The sequence below is a fragment of the Pseudophryne corroboree genome, chromosome 11, assembly GCF_028390025.1.
Source record: "Pseudophryne corroboree isolate aPseCor3 chromosome 11, aPseCor3.hap2, whole genome shotgun sequence".
In the NCBI taxonomy this organism is placed as follows: domain Eukaryota; kingdom Metazoa; phylum Chordata; class Amphibia; order Anura; family Myobatrachidae; genus Pseudophryne; species Pseudophryne corroboree.
This window is the reverse complement of record NC_086454.1, coordinates 37,199,146-37,216,404: the sequence shown is the minus strand read 5'-3', so window position 1 is coordinate 37,216,404 and position 17,259 is coordinate 37,199,146. Positions and strand designations below refer to the sequence as shown.

The window sequence follows — 17,259 nt, the reverse complement described above, 5'->3', positions numbered from 1 at the left end:
CCCTTTTCCGGCGGGCTCGTCTCCCGCTATTTTGTGAATCCAGGCAGGGGTTAAATATCTCCATATAGCCTCTGGGGGCTATATGTGAGGTATTTTTAGCCTTTATATAGGTTACATTTGCCTCCCAGGGCGCCCCCCCCCAGCGCCCTGCACCCTCAGTGACTGCGTGTGAAGTGTGCTGAGAGGAAAATGGCGCACAGCTGCAGTGCTGTGCGCTACCTTTAGAAGACTGCAGGAGTCTTCAGCCGCCGATTTTGGACCTCTTCTGACTTCAGCATCTGCAAGGGGGCCGGCGGCGCGGCTCCGGTGACCATCCAGGCTGTACCTGTGATCGTCCCTCTGGAGCTGATGTCCAGTAGCCAAGAAGCCAATCCATCCTGCACGCAGGTGAGTTCACTTCTTCTCCCCTCAGTCCCTCGTTGCAGTGATCCTGTTGCCAGCAGGACTCACTGTAAAATAAAAAACCTAAGCTAAACTTTTTCTAAGCAGCTCTTTAGGAGAGCCACCTAGATTGCACCCTTCTCGGCCGGGCACAAAAATCTAACTGGAGTCTGGAGGAGGGTCATAGGGGGAGGAGCCAGTGCACACCACCTGATCTGGAAAAGCTTTACTTTTTGTGCCCTGTCTCCTGCGGAGCCGCTATTCCCCATGGTCCTTTCAGGAACCCCAGCATCCACTAGGACGATAGAGAAAATGTATTACAAATGCCTACAGACTAAGATGGCGGTGTATTTATTCGGACTAGTAAAATCTTCATCCTGCATAGGCTGGAAGCGACCATGATGAGGTTTCGGAGTGGGAGGAGCTGTGAGAGATAGATATATATGTGTGTGTGTGTGTGTGTATATACATGTATATATCACGTACACATATATACCAGAACCAGGTTCCAATGTCTGATGGGAGTTTTGGAACGCCACCATTCTCTGACCAGGAAATGCAGTGTTATACAGTGACCATACTCTTTAGCAGCCTGACATCATACTGAATGGGAAATTCGGCCAGCTGAATCACCCAGTGACAGGATTTCCCACTCACTCTGCTGAGCATATGCTTGCTTTAGAACACTGCACTCTCCTGCACAGAAAAATCTGAGCTGTTCGCTGACTAAGTAGATTGGTGTGCAGCTAGTTTGCATATCTAGCGTCTCTCGGCGCAGATGGGGTATGGGTAAGGCTGCAGCGTCATACCCAGCTTTGGCTTCAGATTTGGGATATACCCATGTGGGAAGTGCAAGTGGAATCTCTGCAGCAGCGCTGTGAAGAACAGGAACAGTTCCATCCTGGCCAGCTGCTCCCCCAGACAGTGTCTTCTCCCTGTGACACAAGAGACGGTTACTGGCGCAAAGCTGAAGTCGCTAACAATGGGGTAAAGAGACGCGACTGCCAGCACACGGAACCACAACCCAGACAGACACTCTTTTCCCTGGCACAAAACTCAAGTCACTTAACAGTTGGGTAAAAAGACGGAACTGCTGTTGCAAGGAACCAAACCCCAGACAATGGGGGGTATCCTATTACCCGTGGTAATCTGTAATTGTTGTACGCAGGAAACCATTTAACCACTTACTGGCCGGGCTACCAATTATCAAGCCAGTTATCTTCTGATCTCCCCGATAATTAGATAGTGTGTGCCTGGCTTTACATTAAAATCAGAAGCTTCACTCTAGGTGGAAGTTCGTTCATTAAAATAATGGGTGACTAGAGACTGCTCACAGAATAGCCCTGTACAATTCAGGGGCAGGTATGTTATAGAAGCTCCCCTTATCAGAGAGGCAGGAGGTATGTTACAGATGCTCCCCTTATCAGAGAGGCAGGAGGTATGTTATAGAAGCTCCCCTTATCAGAGAGGCAGGAGGTATGTTACAGAAGCTCCCCTTATCAGAGAGGCAGGAGGTATGTTACAGATGCTCCCCTTATCAGAGAGGCAGGAGGTATGTTATAGAAGCTCCCCTTATCAGAGAGGCAGGAGGTATGTTACAGAAGCTCCCCTTATCAGAGAGGCAGGAGGTATGTTACAGAAGCTCCCCTTCCCCTAATTATCAGAAAGGCAGGAGCCCTCCCCCATTACAAATATACAGAAACTCAGAGAGAATCCGGATGCCAGGGCGCTAACTCACCGTACATCCAATCAGATGCTTCATACACCACAGCGCAGACCAGATCACTTACATGCTCTGGCGTCTGTATATCCGTAATCGGAAAACACTTTTTAAAAATAAGAATTTACTCACCGGTAATTCTATTTCTCGTTGTCTGTAGTGGATGCTGGGAACTCCGTAAGGACCATGGGGAATAGCGGCTCCGCAGGAGTCTGGGCACAACTAAAAAAAGGCTTTTAGACTACCTGGTGTGCACTGGCTCCTCCCACTATGACCCTCCTTCAAGCCTCAGTTAGGATACTGTGCCCGGAAGAGCTGACACAATAAGGAAGGATTTTGAATCCCGGGTAAGACTCATACCAGCCACACCAATCACACCGTATAACTCGTGATACTATACCCAGTTAACAGTATGAAATTTAACTGAGCCTCTCAACAGATGGCTCATAACAATAACCCTTTTGTGAACAACAACTATGTACAAGTATTGCAGACAATCCGCACTTGGGACGGGCGCCCAGCATCCACTACGGACTACGAGAAATAGAATTACCGGTGAGTAAATTCTTATTTTCTCTGACGTCCTAGTGGATGCTGGGAACTCCGTAAGGACCATGGGGATTATACCAAAGCTCCCAAACGGGCGGGAGAGTGCGGATGACTCTGCAGCACCGAATGAGAGAACTCAAGGTCCTCCTCAGCCAGGGTATCAAATTTGTAGAATTTTGCAAACGTGTTTGCCCCTGACCAAGTAGCAGCTCGGCAAAGTTGTAAAGCCGAGACCCCTCGGGCAGCCGCCCAAGATGAGCCCACCTTCCTTGTAGAATGGGCTTTTACTGATTCAGGATGCGGCAGTCCAGCCGCAGAATGCGCCAGCTGAATTGTGCTACAAATCCAGCGAGCAATAGTCTGCTTAGAAGCAGGAGCACCCAGTTTGTTGGGTGCATACAGGATAAATAGCGAGTCAGTTTTCCTGACTCCAGCCGTCCTGGAAACATAAATTTTCAAGGCCCTGACTACGTCCAGTAACTTGGAATCCTCCAAGTCGCTAGTAGCCGCAGGCACCACAATAGGTTGGTTCAAGTGAAAAGCAGATACCACCTTAGGGAGAAACTTGGGACGAGTCCTCAATTCTGCCCTATCCATATGGAAAATCAGATAAGGACTTTTAAATGACAAAGCCGCCAATTCTGATACACGCCTGGCCGAAGCCAAGGCCAATAACATGACCACTTTCCACGTGAGATATTTTAGATCCACGGTCTTTAGTGGTTCGAACCAATGTGATTTTAGGAAATTCAACACCACGTTGAGATCCCAGGGTGTCACTGGAGGCACAAAGGGGGGCTGAATATGCAGCACTCCTTTTACAAATGTCTGAACTTCAGGTAGTGAAGCTAGTTCTTTTTGGAAAAAAATCGACAGAGCCGATATCTGTACCTTAATGGAGCCTAATTTTAGGCCCATAGTCACTCCTGCCTGTAGGAAGTGCAGAAATCGACCCAGCTGAAATTCCTCTGTTGGGGCCTTATTGGCCTCACACCAAGCAACATATTTTCGCCATATGCGGTGATAATGTTTTACCGTTACATCTTTCCTGGCTTTAATCAGCGTAGGAATGACATCCTCCGGAATGCCCTTTTCCTTCAGGATCCGGCGTTCAACCGCCATGCCGTCAACGCAGCCGCGGTAAGTCTTGGAACAGACAGGGCCCCTGCTGCAGCAGGTCCTGTCTGAGCGGCAGAGGCCATGGGTCCTCTGAGATCATCTCTTGAAGTTCCGGGTACCAAGCTCTTCTTGGCCAATCCGGAACCACGAGTATTGTCCTTACTCCTCGTTTTCTTATTATTCTCAGTACCTTTGGTATGAGAGGCAGAGGAGGGAACACATAAACTGACTGGTACACCCACGGTGTCACTAGAGCATCCACCGCTATCGCCTGAGGGTCCCGTGACCTGGCGCAATATCTCTCCAGTTTTTTGTTTAGGCGGGACGCCATCATGTCCACCTGTGGCCGTTCCCAACGATTTACAATCAGTGTGAAGACTTCTGGATGAAGTCCCCACTCTCCCGGGTGGAGGTCGTGCCTGCTGAGGAAATCTGCTTCCCAGTTGTCCACTCCCGGAATGAACACTGCTGACAGTGCTAGCACGTGATTTTCCGCCCATCGGAGAATCCTTGTGGCTTCTGCCATTGCCGTCCTGCTTCTTGTGCCGCCCTGTCGGTTTACATGGGCGACCGCCGTGATGTTGTCTGACTGGATCAGTACCGGCTGGTTTTGAAGCAGGGGTTTTGCCTGACTTAGGGCATTGTAAATGGCCCTTAGTTCTAGAATATTTATGTGCAAGGAAGTCTCCTGACTCGACCATAGTCCTTGGAAGTTTCTTCCCTGTGTGACTGCCCCCCAGCCTCGAAGGCTGGCATCCGTGGTCACCAGGACCCAGTCCTGTATGTCGAATCTGCGGCCCTCTAGTAGATGAGCACTCTGCAGCCACCACAGCAGAGACACCCTGGTTCTTGGAGACAGGGTTATTAGCCGATGCATCTGAAGATGCGATCCGGACCATTGGTCCAACAGGTCCCACTGAAAGATTCTGGCATGGAACCTGCCGAAAGGAATTGCTTCGTAAGAAGCCACCATCTTTCCCAGGACTCGCGTGCAGTGATGCACCGACACCTGTTTTGGTTTCAGGAGGTCTCTGACTAGAGATGACAGCTCCTCGGCTTTCTCCTCCGGGAGAAACACTTTTTTCTGGACTGTGTCCAAAATCATTCCCAGGAACAGTAGACGTGTCGTCGGAACCAGCTGTGACTTTGGAATATTCAGAATCCAACCGTGCTGGTGTAGCACCTCCTGAGATAGTGCTACTCCTACCAACAACTGCTCCCTGGAACTCGCCTTTATTAGGAGATCGTCCAAGTACGGGATAATTAAAACTCCCTTTTTCGAAGGAGTATCATCATTTCCGCCATTACCTTGGTAAACACCCTCGGTGCCGTGGACAGTCCAAACGGCAGCGTCTGGAATTGGTAATGGCAATTTTGTACCGCAAATCTGAGGTACTCCTGGTGAGGATGATAAATGGGGACATGCAAGTAAGCATCTTTGATGTCCAGGGATACCATGTAATCCCCCTCGTCCAGGCTTGCAATAACCGCCCTGAGCGATTCCATCTTGAACTTGAACTTTTTTATGTATGTGTTCAAGGATTTCAAATTTAAAATGGGTCTCACCGAACCGTCCGGTTTTGGTACCACAAACAGTGTGGAATAGTAACCCCGTCCTTGTTGAAGTAGGGGCACCTTGACTATCACCTGCTGGAAATACAGCTTGTGAATTGCCTCTAGCACAGCCTCCCTGCCTGAGGGAGTCGTTGGCAAGGCAGATTTGAGGAAACGGCGGGGGGGAGACGCCTCGAATTCCAGTTTGTACCCCTGAGATACTACTTGCAAGATCCAGGGATCCACCTGTGAGCGAGCCCACTGATCGCTGAAATTTTTGAGGCGGCCCCCCACCGTACCTGGCTCCGCCTGTGGAGCCCCACCGTCATGCGGCGGACTTGGAAGAAGCGGGGGAGGACTTTTGCTCCTGGAAACCTGCTGTTTGTTGCAGCCTTTTTCCCCTACCTCTGCCTCTGGACAGAAAGGACCCGCCTTTTCCTCGCCAGTTTTCTGGGTCCGAAAGGACTGTACTTGATAAAACGGCGCTTTTTTAGGCTGTGAGGGAACCTGGGGTAAAAATGCTGATTTCCCAGCTGTCGCTGTGGAAACTAGGTCTGAGAGACCATCCCCGAATAACTCCTCACCCTTATAAGGCAAAACTTCCATGTGCCTTTTGGAATCTGCATCCCCTGTCCACTGCCGAGTCCATAAGCCTCTCCTAGCAGAAATGGACAATGCACTTATTTTAGATGCCAGCCGGCAGATCTCCCTCTGTGCATCTCTCATGTATAAGACTGAGTCTTTTATATGCTCTATGGTTAGGAGAATAGTGTCCCTATCTAGGGTGTCAATATTTTCTGACAGGGAATCTGACCATGCAGCGGCAGCACTGCACATCCATGCTGACGCAATAGCTGGTCTAAGTATAATGCCTGAGTGTGTATATACAGACTTCAGGATCGCCTCCTGCTTTCTATCCGCAGGCTCCTTTAGGGCGGCCGTATCCGGAGACGGAAGTGCCACCTTTTTAGACAAACGTGTGAGCGCTTTATCCACCCTAGGAGGTGTTTCCCAACGTGCCCTATCCTCTGGCGGGAAAGGGAACGCCATTAGTAATTTTTTAGGGATTACCAATCTTTTATCGGGGAAAGCCCACGCTTCTTCACACACTTCATTTAATTCTTCAGATGGGGGAAAAACTACGGATAGTTTTTTCTCCCCAAACATAATACCCTTTTTAGTGGTACCTGGGTTTATATCCGAAATGTGTAATACCTCCTTCATTGCCTCAATCATGCAACGAATGGCCCTAGTGGACATTAGATTTGACTCATCGTCGTCGACACTGGTATCAGTATCCGTGTCGACATCTGCGTCTGCCATCTGAGGTAGCGGGCGTTTTAGAGCCCCTGATGGCCTTTGAGACACCTGGGCAGGCACGAGCTGAGAAGCCGGCTGTCCCGCATTTGGCATGTCGTCAAATTTTTTGTGTAAGGAGTCGACACTTGCACGTAATTCCTTCCATAAAACCATCCACTCAGGTGTCTGCCCCGCAGGGGGTGACATCACTTCTATGGGCATCTGCTCCGCCTCCACATAATTTTCCTCATCAAACATGTCGACACAGCCGTACCGACACACCGCACACACACCGGGAATGCTCTAATAGAGAACAGGACCCCACAAAGCCCTTTGGGGAGACAGAGAGAGAGTATGCCAGCACACACCAGAGCGCTATATAATGCAGGGACTAACGGAATTATGTCCCCTATAGCTGCTATAATATTTACTGCGCCTAAATTTAGTGCCCCACCTCTCTTTTTTACCCTTTTCTGTAGTGTAGACTGCAGGGGAGAGTCAGGGAGCTTCCTTCCAGCGGAACTGTGAGGGAGAAATGGCGCCAGTGTGCTGAGAGATAGCTCCGCCCCTTTTTCGCTGACTTTTCTCCCGCTTTTTTAAGGATTCTGGCAGGGGTAATTATCACATATATAGCCTCTGGGGCTATATATTGTGATTGTTTTGCCAGCCAAGGTGTTTTTATTGCTGCTCAGGGCGCCCCCCCCCCCCAGCGCCCTGCACCCTCAGTGACCGGAGTGTGAAGTGTGTACGAGGAGCAATGGCGCACAGCTGCAGTGCTGTGCGCTACCTTGGTGAAGACAGAAGTCACTTCTTCTTGCTTCTGGCTCTGTAAGGGGGACGGCGGCGCGGCTCCGGGACCGAACACCAAGGCCAGTTACATGCGGTCGATCCCTCTGGAGCTAATGGTGTCCAGTAGCCTAAGAAGCCCAAGCTAGCTGCAAGCAGGTAGGATCGCTTCTTCTCCCCTTAGTCCCTCGTTGCAGTGAGCCTGTTGCCAGCAGGTCTCACTGTAAAATAAAAAACCTAAATTATACTTTCTTTCTAAGAGCTCAGGAGAGCCCCTAGTGTGCATCCAGCTCGGCCGGGCACAAAAATCTAACTGAGGCTTGGAGGAGGGTCATAGTGGGAGGAGCCAGTGCACACCAGGTAGTCTAAAAGCTTTTTTTTTTAGTTGTGCCCAGACTCCTGCGGAGCCGCTATTCCCCATGGTCCTTACGGAGTTCCCAGCATCCACTAGGACGTCAGAGAAAGTTTATTTTAAAGCACAGCGTTTAAAGCCGGCATCCTGATGCTGAGAGGGTCCCGACTGGGGTCAGATAGATATGCTTAACCTCCCCCCTTACCCTAACATTCCCTTCCTGTATCCTAACCCTCCCCGGTGGTGCCTAAACCTACCCCCGCATCCCACAGCCTAGCCCTCCCTTCCCCGCAGCCTAGCCCTCCCTTCCCCGCAGCCTAAACCTCCCTTCCCCGCAGCCTAACCCTCCCTTCCCCGCAGCCTAACCCTCCCTTCCCTGCAGCCTAACCCTCCCTTCCCTGCAGCCTAACCCTCCCTTCCCCGCAGCCTAACCCTAACCCTCCCTTCCCCACAGTCTAACCCTCCCTTCCTCCCAGCCGAAGCCTAACCTCCCTTCCCTGCAGCCTAACCCTCCCTTCCCTGCAGCTTAAACCTCCCTTCCCCGCAGCCTAACCCTAACCCCCCCTCCCCGCAGCCTAACCCTCCCTTCCCTGCAGCCTAAACCTAACCCTCCCTTCCCCACAGTCTAACCCTCCCTTCCTCGCAGCCAAAGCCTAACCTCCCTTCCCCGCAACCTAACCCTCCTTTGCCCGCAACCTAACCCTCCTTTGCCCACAGCCTAACCCTTCTTTCCCCGCTGCCTAACCTTCTCCAGGGGGTGCCTACGCCTAACCCTCCCTTCCCCACAGCGGTCTAAGCCTAGGATTTCCCGGCATACTTACGTTCGGGATGTCTGTGGTCGGGATTCCGACGTCGGCATTTTGTCCCTTGTCGGAGGAAACACTGGGCCTAATTCACAGATGGATGCAATATCGATGTCGGAGGTAAGCGGACATTGCGCATGTGTGCCTATGGTTACTATCGGTGAACGCAGTGTGAATATAATGCAGAGAGGGGCAATGTCAGTGGGTGTTCCTGGAAGATAACGGGTGGCTACTTGGACGTGCGTGCGTCGCTGCCAGCAACTGCACCCAAAGACGCAGTGTCACCAGAGTCCTGTTTTGATGGACATTCTGGTGCAATTATTTGCACAAAGCAAAGGAGTAGATTCGCAGCCGGTGTGACATTAGCATAAATTTGTATTGGCACTGCGTACATGTGACTGCAACTGCATCCACCTCTGTATGGGGCTCATTGCCCCTACTAACACAACATACAGATACATAACGGCATTAGCCGATAGAGAAGCGGTTGCTATGGAGATAGAGCACTTACCCAACGAGAAAGGGACAAAGGCTTCCTTCTTGATAAACTGTCCGCTGCTATCCAAAAACCTCTCTGGATAGAAGATTTCTGGATCACTCCAGTATTTCTCATCGAAGTGCACAGAGTACAGGTTAGTGATGACCGTGGTGCCTGCTGGGATTGAATACCCTCGCACGACGGTGTCTCTGGAAGTAGCGTGGAAAATCCCCAAGGGGGCGATGTTGCAGAATCTCAGTATTTCGTGCAGTACGGCCTCAGTATAAGGCATGTTAGACCGGTCTTCAAACACTGGGATCCTATTTGGTCCAACCACTAAGTCAATTTCTCTGTGAATCTGACCTGATATACAGAAAAGCAGAAGAGTGAAAGCTTAGCGATGGTTCTACACAATTCCATTTCTCAGCAGAACAGCAGAGTAGTGGGGAGGGGGTTGTGGGTGTCAAACAAAAATAATCACTTTTAACAACAGTCCCCATTTTCCCCTTATAAATGGCCATGGACTTGCTTCTGACATTTTAGGAAGGTTCATCTGAGCATATACAGTACTGAGCTACACGTCACACAATTCAGGGCGGTCAGGAACACAGCTGTCTACACCCACAATGGTACTGTCTCAGACAAAGTCCTATATACAAGCCTGGTTATATTTGTTCAATGCATCTGGTTTATATACATGTTACTTATATGAAATGCATAATTTGCAGAGTTGTTAAGTAAAAACGTAGGTGTGCCATGGAAAAACAGGCATGGAACCTCGTGCCTCAGATCAGAAAGGGATACTCCGATAACCCCATATTTAGGCATTTTGCTTGACCAGTATAAATTCCTGCCATGAAGCACCTGACACTGCTAACCTTGGGGTGTAGAAGGCGTCGGTAAAGGAGTAGGCACTTAACATAAACTAAACTGTCTCCTCCCCTCTATACCTCTCCACCAATCAGAGGACAGTTCACAGACTAAAGGGACCATAGGATAGAACAGTACAAGCAATCAGAATCCAGAAATCGGTGGGGGGGGAAGGGGGGAGTAGGAATGGATTTAACTAAAGTACAAAAATCCTTTTTATTATTCATTCATGTTCCAAGCTGCCCTAAAGGCAGGGTATGCTGGGAAACTGATGCACACAAATGTTCCGCCCTATAGTCTTTGGCTATAAAGACACTGAATCTGTAGAATTTGGTAAAAGTATTGAGGGACCAGGTTGCCACTCAGCACGACTGCTGAAATGAGGCTCAATGACAGGAACTCATACAGTGGGACAAAATATTATCTGGAACCAAAGTACTCTCAGACATATAAACCTGTGTGACGGTAGCGTTCAGCCACCCTGCCTCTGGTGGCCTCTGGCTTTTGTGCATGTCATATAGACTAATGATGTTACTGGTTCTACATACGGAGGACAATCCACATATGTGTCCATTTACATCTAGCCCCCCCCCGCTGTGGTGACTTTTTCCATTAAAATGTGACTTATTCACAAATCGATGTGATGCACAATCAGCTTTTGCTGATTAACATGCCATGTGGCACGCATATATTATGTGCGTGCCCGTGGCTGTATCTGCATACGTACACTACAGTATTTCCCTAGAAAACACTGTAATGTAGCATTTTGTATGCAGATACAGGCGTGATCACACACACAGAATATAGTAATGTTGCATAGCATTGTAATCAGCAGAGTCTGCTTGTGCATCTTATTCACATAGTGATGTGTATAAGACGCAAATTCAGCAAAAGAAGACGCCCGACGCTAATGAAATTGCACAGGACCCGTCAGCTCACTTATGCCAGACGTCTCCCACTGCGTGGCGTATTGAGGCAAAATGTACATTTTTTATTTAAAATAAATAAATATATATATATATATATATGCCAAACAGTGCAAATACAATACTTAAATAACTTACCAGACCCTGACTCATCAATCTCCAACACGGCCAGCAGATTGATGAGTCAGGGGCTGGTAAGTTATTTAAGTATTGTATTTGCACTGTTTGGCACTTTGTTTTGCTGTGTCCTGAGGAAGGGAGTGCGACTCCCGAAACGTAGACGCACAATAAAGCACGTTTTTCTACATTTGTGAAAGTCTCCTGAGTGCCGCCTTCCACCAACCTATACAGAGCCTGCCAGCTCAGGGAGGGCACCGGAGCTGTTACCCTGCGGGAACGAGGAGTGCCAGACCAAGTGCTTTGTTATATATATATATATATATATATATATATATATATAGATAGATAGATAGATAGATAGATAGAGAGAGAGAGAGAGAGAGAGAACTCTTAACCACATCTGTGGGGCTAGTTCTTGTCCCAAAGTGAGAACAAGACATTAGTTCAGGTGGATTTCTGAAACCACCGTGACGGAAACCAGCTCTGCCATTCCGAAAATAAGAATTTACTTACCGATAATTCTATTTCTCGGAGTCCGTAGTGGATGCTGGGGTTCCTGAAAGGACCATGGGGAATAGCGACTCCGCAGGAGACAGGGCACAAAAGTAAAGCTTTTAGAGGTCAGGTGGTGTGTACTGGCTCCTCCCCCTATGACCCTCCTCCAGACTCCAGTTAGGTACTGTGCCCGGACGAGCGTACACAATAAGGGAGGATTTTGAATCCCGGGTAAGACTCATACCAGCCACACCAATCACACCGTACAACTTGTGATCTAAACCCAGTTAACAGTATGATAACAGAGGAGCCTCTGAAAGATGGCTTCCTAAACAATAACCCGAATTAGTTAACAATAACTATGTACAAGTATTGCAGATAATCCGCACTTGGGATGGGCGCCCAGCATCCACTACGGACTCCGAGAAATAGAATTATCGGTAAGTAAATTCTTATTTTCTCTATCGTCCTAAGTGGATGCTGGGGTTCCTGAAAGGACCATGGGGATTATACCAAAGCTCCCAAACGGGCGGGAGAGTGCGGATGACTCTGCAGCACCGAATGAGAGAACTCCAGGTCCTCCTTTGCCAGGGTATCAAATTTGTAAAAATTTACAAATGTGTTCTCCCCTGACCACGTAGCTGCTCGGCAGAGTTGTAATGCCGAGACCCCTCGGGCAGCCGCCCAAGATGAGCCCACCTTCCTTGCGGAATGGGCCTTAACAGATTTTGGCTGTGGCAGGCCTGCCACAGAATGTACAAGTTGAATTTTGTTACAAATCCAACGAGCAATCGACTGCTTAGAAGCAGGTGCACCCAACTTGTTGGGTGCATACAGTATAAACAGCGAGTCAGATTTTCTGACTCCAGCCGTCCTTTAAATGTATATTTTTAAGGCTCTGACAACGTCCAACAACTTTGAGTCCTTCAAGTCGTCTGTAGCCGCAGGCACTACAATAGGCTGGTTCAGGTGAAACGCTGATACCACCTTAGGGAGAAAATGCGGACGCGTCCGCAGCTCTGCCCTATGTCGAATGGAAAATTAAATAAGGGCTTTTATAAAACAAAGCCGCCAGTTCAGATACTCTCCCGGCCGAAGCCAGGGCCAGTAACATAGTCACTTTCCATGTGAGATATTTCAAATCCACATTCTTTAGTGGTTCAAACCAATTGGATTTGAGGAAATCTAAAACTACATTTAGATCCCACGGTGCCACCTTAGGCACCACAGGAGGCTGTATATGCAGTACTCCTTTGATAAAAATCTGGACCTCAGGGACTGAGGCCAATTCTTTTTGGAAGAATATTGATAGGGCCGAAATTTGAACCTTAATAGATCCCAATTTGAGACCCATAGACAATCCTGATTGCAGGAAATGTAGGAAAACGACCCAGTTGAAATTCCTCCATCGGAGCACTCCGCTGCTCGCACCACGCAACATATTTTCGCCAAATACGGCGATAATGCTTCGCGGTGACTTCCTTCCTTGCCTTTATCAAGGTAGGAATGACTTCTTCTGGAATGCCTTTTCCTTTTAGGATCTGGCATTCAAACGCCATGCCGTCAAACGCAGCCGCGGTAAGTCTTGAAAAAGACAAGGACCCTGCTGAAGCAGGTCCCTTCTCAGAAGTAGAGGCCACGGATCGTCCGTGACCATCTCTTGAAGTTCCGGGTACCAAGTCCTTCTTGGCCAATCCGGAGCCACTAGTCTTACTCCTCTTTGCCGTATAATCCTCAATACCTTTGGTATGAGAGGCAGAGGAGGAAACACATATACCGACTGGTACACCCAAGGTGTTACCAGCACGTCCACAGCTATTGCCTGCGGATCTCTTGACCTGGCGCAATACCTGTCCAGTGTTTTGTTGAGGCGAGACGCCATCATGTCCACCATTGGTTTTACCCAACGGTTTAATAGCATGTGGAAAACTTCTGGATGAAGTCCCCACTCTCCCGGGTGAAGGTTGTGTCTGCTGAGGAAGTCTGCTTCCCAGTTGTCCACGCCCGGGATGAATACTGCTGACAGTGCTATCACGTGATTCTCCGCCCAGCGAAGGATCCTGGCAGCTTCTGCCATTGCCCTCCTGCTTCTTGTGCCGCCCTGTCTGTTTACATGGGTGACTGCCGTGATGTTGTCCGACTGGATCAACACCGGTCTTCCTTGAAGCAGAGGTTCCGCCTGGCTTAGAGCATTGTAGATTGCTCTTAGTTCCAGAATGCTTATGTGAAGAGACTTTTTCAGGCTCGACCACACTCCCTGGAAATTTCTTCCCTGTGTGACTGCTCCCCAGCCTCTCAGGCTGGCATCCGTGGTCACCAGGATCCAATCCTGCATGCCGAATCTGCGGCCCTCCAATAGATGAGCCTCCTGCAACCACCACAGAAGGGATACCCTTGTCCTCGGCGACAGGGTTATCCGCAGGTGCATCTGAAGATGCGACCCTGACCATTTGTCCAACAGATCCCTTTGCATGGAATCTGCCGAAAGGGATTGCTTCGTAAGAAGCTACCATTTTTTCCCAGGACTCTTGTGCATTGATGTACAGACACCTTTCCTGGTTTTAGGAGGTTCCTGACCAGGTCAGATAACTCCTTGGCTTTTTCTTCGGGAAGAAAAACCTTTTTCTGAACTGTGTCCAGAATCATCCCCAGGAACAGCAGACGAGTTGTCGGCATTAATTGGGATTTTGGAATATTCAGAATCCATCCGTGCTGCTTTAGCACCTCTTGAGATAGTGCTAAACCCATCTCTAGCTGTTCTCTGGACCTTGCCCTTATTAGGAGATCGTCCAAGTATGGGATAATTAATACGCCTTTTCTTCGAAGAAGAAATATTATCTCGGCCATTACCTTTGTAAAGACCCGAGGTGCCGTGGACAAACCAAACGGCAGCGTCTGAAACTGATAGTGACAGTTTTGTACAACGAACCTGAGGTACCCCTGGTGTGAGGGGTAATTGGAACGTGGAGATACGCATCCTTGATGTCCAAGGATACCATAAAGTCCCCTTCTTCCAGGTTCGCTATCACTGCTCTGAGTGACTCCATCTTGAACTTGAACTTCTTTATGTACAGGTTCAAGGACTTCAGATTTAGAATAGGCCTTACCGAGCCATCCGGCTTCGGTACCACAAAAAGAGTGGAATAATACCCCTTCCCTTGTTGTAGAAGAGGTACCTTGACTATCACCTGCTGAGAATACAGCTTGTGAATGGCTTCCAAAACCGTCTCCCTTTCTGAGGGGGACGTTGGTAAAGCAGACTTCAGGAAACGGCGAGGTGGCTCTGTCTCTAATTTCAACCTGTACCCCTGAGATATTATCTGCAGGATCCAGGGATTTACCTGCGAGTGAGCCCACTGCGCGCTGTAATTCTTGAGACGACCGCCTACCGCCCCCGAGTCCGCTTGCGAAGCCCCAGCGTCATGCTGAGGCTTTTGTAGAAGCCGGGGAGGGCTTCTGTTCCTGGGAAGGAGCTGCCTGTTGCTGTCTCTTCCCTCGTCCTCTGCCTCGTGGCAGATATGAATAGCCCTTTGCTCTCTTATTTTTAAAGGAACGAAAGGGCTGCGGTTGAAAGGTCGGTGCCTTTTTCTGTTGGGGAGTGACTTGAGGTAGAAAGGTGGATTTCCCGGCCGTAGCCGTGGCCACCAAATCCGATAGACCGACCCCAAATAACTCCTCTACGCATCGCCTGTCCACTGTCGTGTCCATAAAGCTCTTCTGGCCGAAATGGACATAGCACTTACCCGTGATGCCAGTGTGCAGATATCTCTCTGTGCATCACGCATATAAAGAAATGCATCCTTTATTTGTTCTAACGACAGTAAAATATTGTCCCTGTCCAGGGTATCAATATTTTCGATCAGGGACTCTGACCAAACTACCCCAGCACTGCACATCCAGGCAGTCGCAATAGCTGGTCGTAGTATAACACCTGCATGTGTGTATATACCTTTTTGGATATTTTCCATCCTCCTATCTGATGGATCTTTAAGTGCGGCCGTCTCAGGAGAGGGTAACGCCACTTGTTTTGATAAGCGTGTTAGCGCTTTGTCCACACTAGGAGGTGTTTCCCAGCGCTCCCTAACCTCTGGCGGGAAAGGGTATAAAGCCAATAACTTCTTTGAAATTAGCAGTTTTTTATCGGGGCACCCCACGCTTCATCACACACGTCATTTAATTCTTCTGATTCGGTAAAAACTACTGGTAGTTTTTTCACACCCCACATAATACCCTGTTTAGTGGTACCTGTAGTATCAGCTAAATGTAACATCTCCTTTATTGCCAAAATCATATAACGTGTGGCCCTACTGGAAAATACGGTTGATTCGTCACCTTCACCACCGGAATCAGTGCCTGTGTCTGGGTCTGTGTCGACCGACTGAGGCAAGGGGCGTTTTACAGCCCCTGACGGTGTTTGAGGCGCCTGGACAGGCACTAATTGAGTGTCCGGCCGCCTCATGTCGGCAAACGACTGCTTAAGCGAGTTGACGCTATCCCGTAATTCCACAAATAAAGGCATCCATTCTGGTGTCGACCCCCTAGGAGGTGACATCCTCATATTTGGCAATTGCTCCGCCTCCACACCAATAACGTCCTCATACATGTCGACACACACGTACCGACACACAGCAGACACACAGGGAATGCTCCATACGAAGACAGGACCCACTAGCCCTTTGGGGAGACAGAGGGAGAGTCTGCCAGCACACACCAAAAAACGCTATATATGACAGGGATAGCCTTATGATTAAGTGCTCCCTTATAGCTGCTTTTATATTAATATATTGCCATTTATTTTGCCCCCCCTCTCTGTTATACCCTGTTTCTGTAGTGCAGTGCAGGGGAGAGACCTGGGAGCCTTCCTGACCAGCGGAGCTGTGACAGAAAATGGCGCCGTGTGCTGAGGAGATAGGCCCCGCCCCTTTTTCGGCGGGCTCGTCTCCCGCTATTTAGTACATTTAGGCAGGGGTAAATATCTCCATATAGCCTCTGGGGCTATATGTGAGGTATTTTTAGCCTTTTTAAAGGTTTTCATTTGCCTCCCAGGGCGCCCCCCCCCCCCCCAGCGCCCTGCACCCTCAGTGACTGCCGTGTGAAGTGTGCTGAGAGGAAAATGGCGCACAGCTGCAGTGCTGTGCGCTACCTTAAGAAGACTGCAGGAGTCTTCAGCCGCCGATTCTGGACCTCTTCTTGCTTCAGCATCTGTGAGGGGGCCGGCGGCGTGGCTCCGGTGACCATCCAGGCTGTACCTGTGATCGTCCCTCTGGAGCTTCATGTCCAGTAGCCAAGAAGCCAATCCATCCTGCACGCAGGTGAGTTCACTTCTTCTCCCCTCTGTCCCTCGTTGCAGTGATCCTGTTGCCAGCAGGAATCACTGTAAAATAAAAAACCTAAGCTAAACTCTCTAAGCAGCTCTTTATGAGAGCCACCTAGAATTGCACCCTTCTCGGCCGGGCACAAAAATCTAACTGGAGTCTGGAGGAGGGTCATAGGGGGAGGAGCCAGTACACACCACCTGACCTGTAAAAGCTTTACTTTTGTGCCCTGTCTCCTGCGGAGCCGCTATTCCCCATGGTCCTTTCAGGAACCCCAGCATCCACTTAGGACGATAGAGAAAAGACAAGATACAGTGACCTGAAAGATAAATCGGCCAGATCCGTTACCTTTATGGCGGAGACAATGGCCAGTAAAACCTCTTTCAGTTTTGGCATTTAAAAAAAAAAAAAAAAAAAAAAAGAAGAAGGATTCAAGAGGCTCAAATAGTGATTTCTGTGACCCAATAGTAGGTCCTTCAGGTAATTCTGTAT

At 49.2% G+C, this 17,259-nt stretch overlaps 1 protein-coding gene across 2 annotated transcripts in view; it reads right to left on the bottom strand.

Moving 5' to 3' along the window:
* Positions 1-649: 649 nt before the first annotated feature.
* Positions 650-17,259, bottom strand: part of LOC134970406 (vitamin D 25-hydroxylase) — a 39,446-nt gene continuing 22,836 nt past the window's right edge. For both annotated transcript variants that reach the window (XM_063946476.1, XM_063946477.1), the window contains exons 4-5: positions 9,075-9,404; positions 650-1,316 (exon numbers count right to left, since the gene is read on the bottom strand). In XM_063946476.1, the coding sequence (XP_063802546.1) occupies positions 1,141-1,316; positions 9,075-9,404 (506 nt within the window). In that variant the 3' untranslated portion in view covers positions 650-1,140. The remainder of the gene's footprint in view (positions 1,317-9,074; positions 9,405-17,259) is intronic.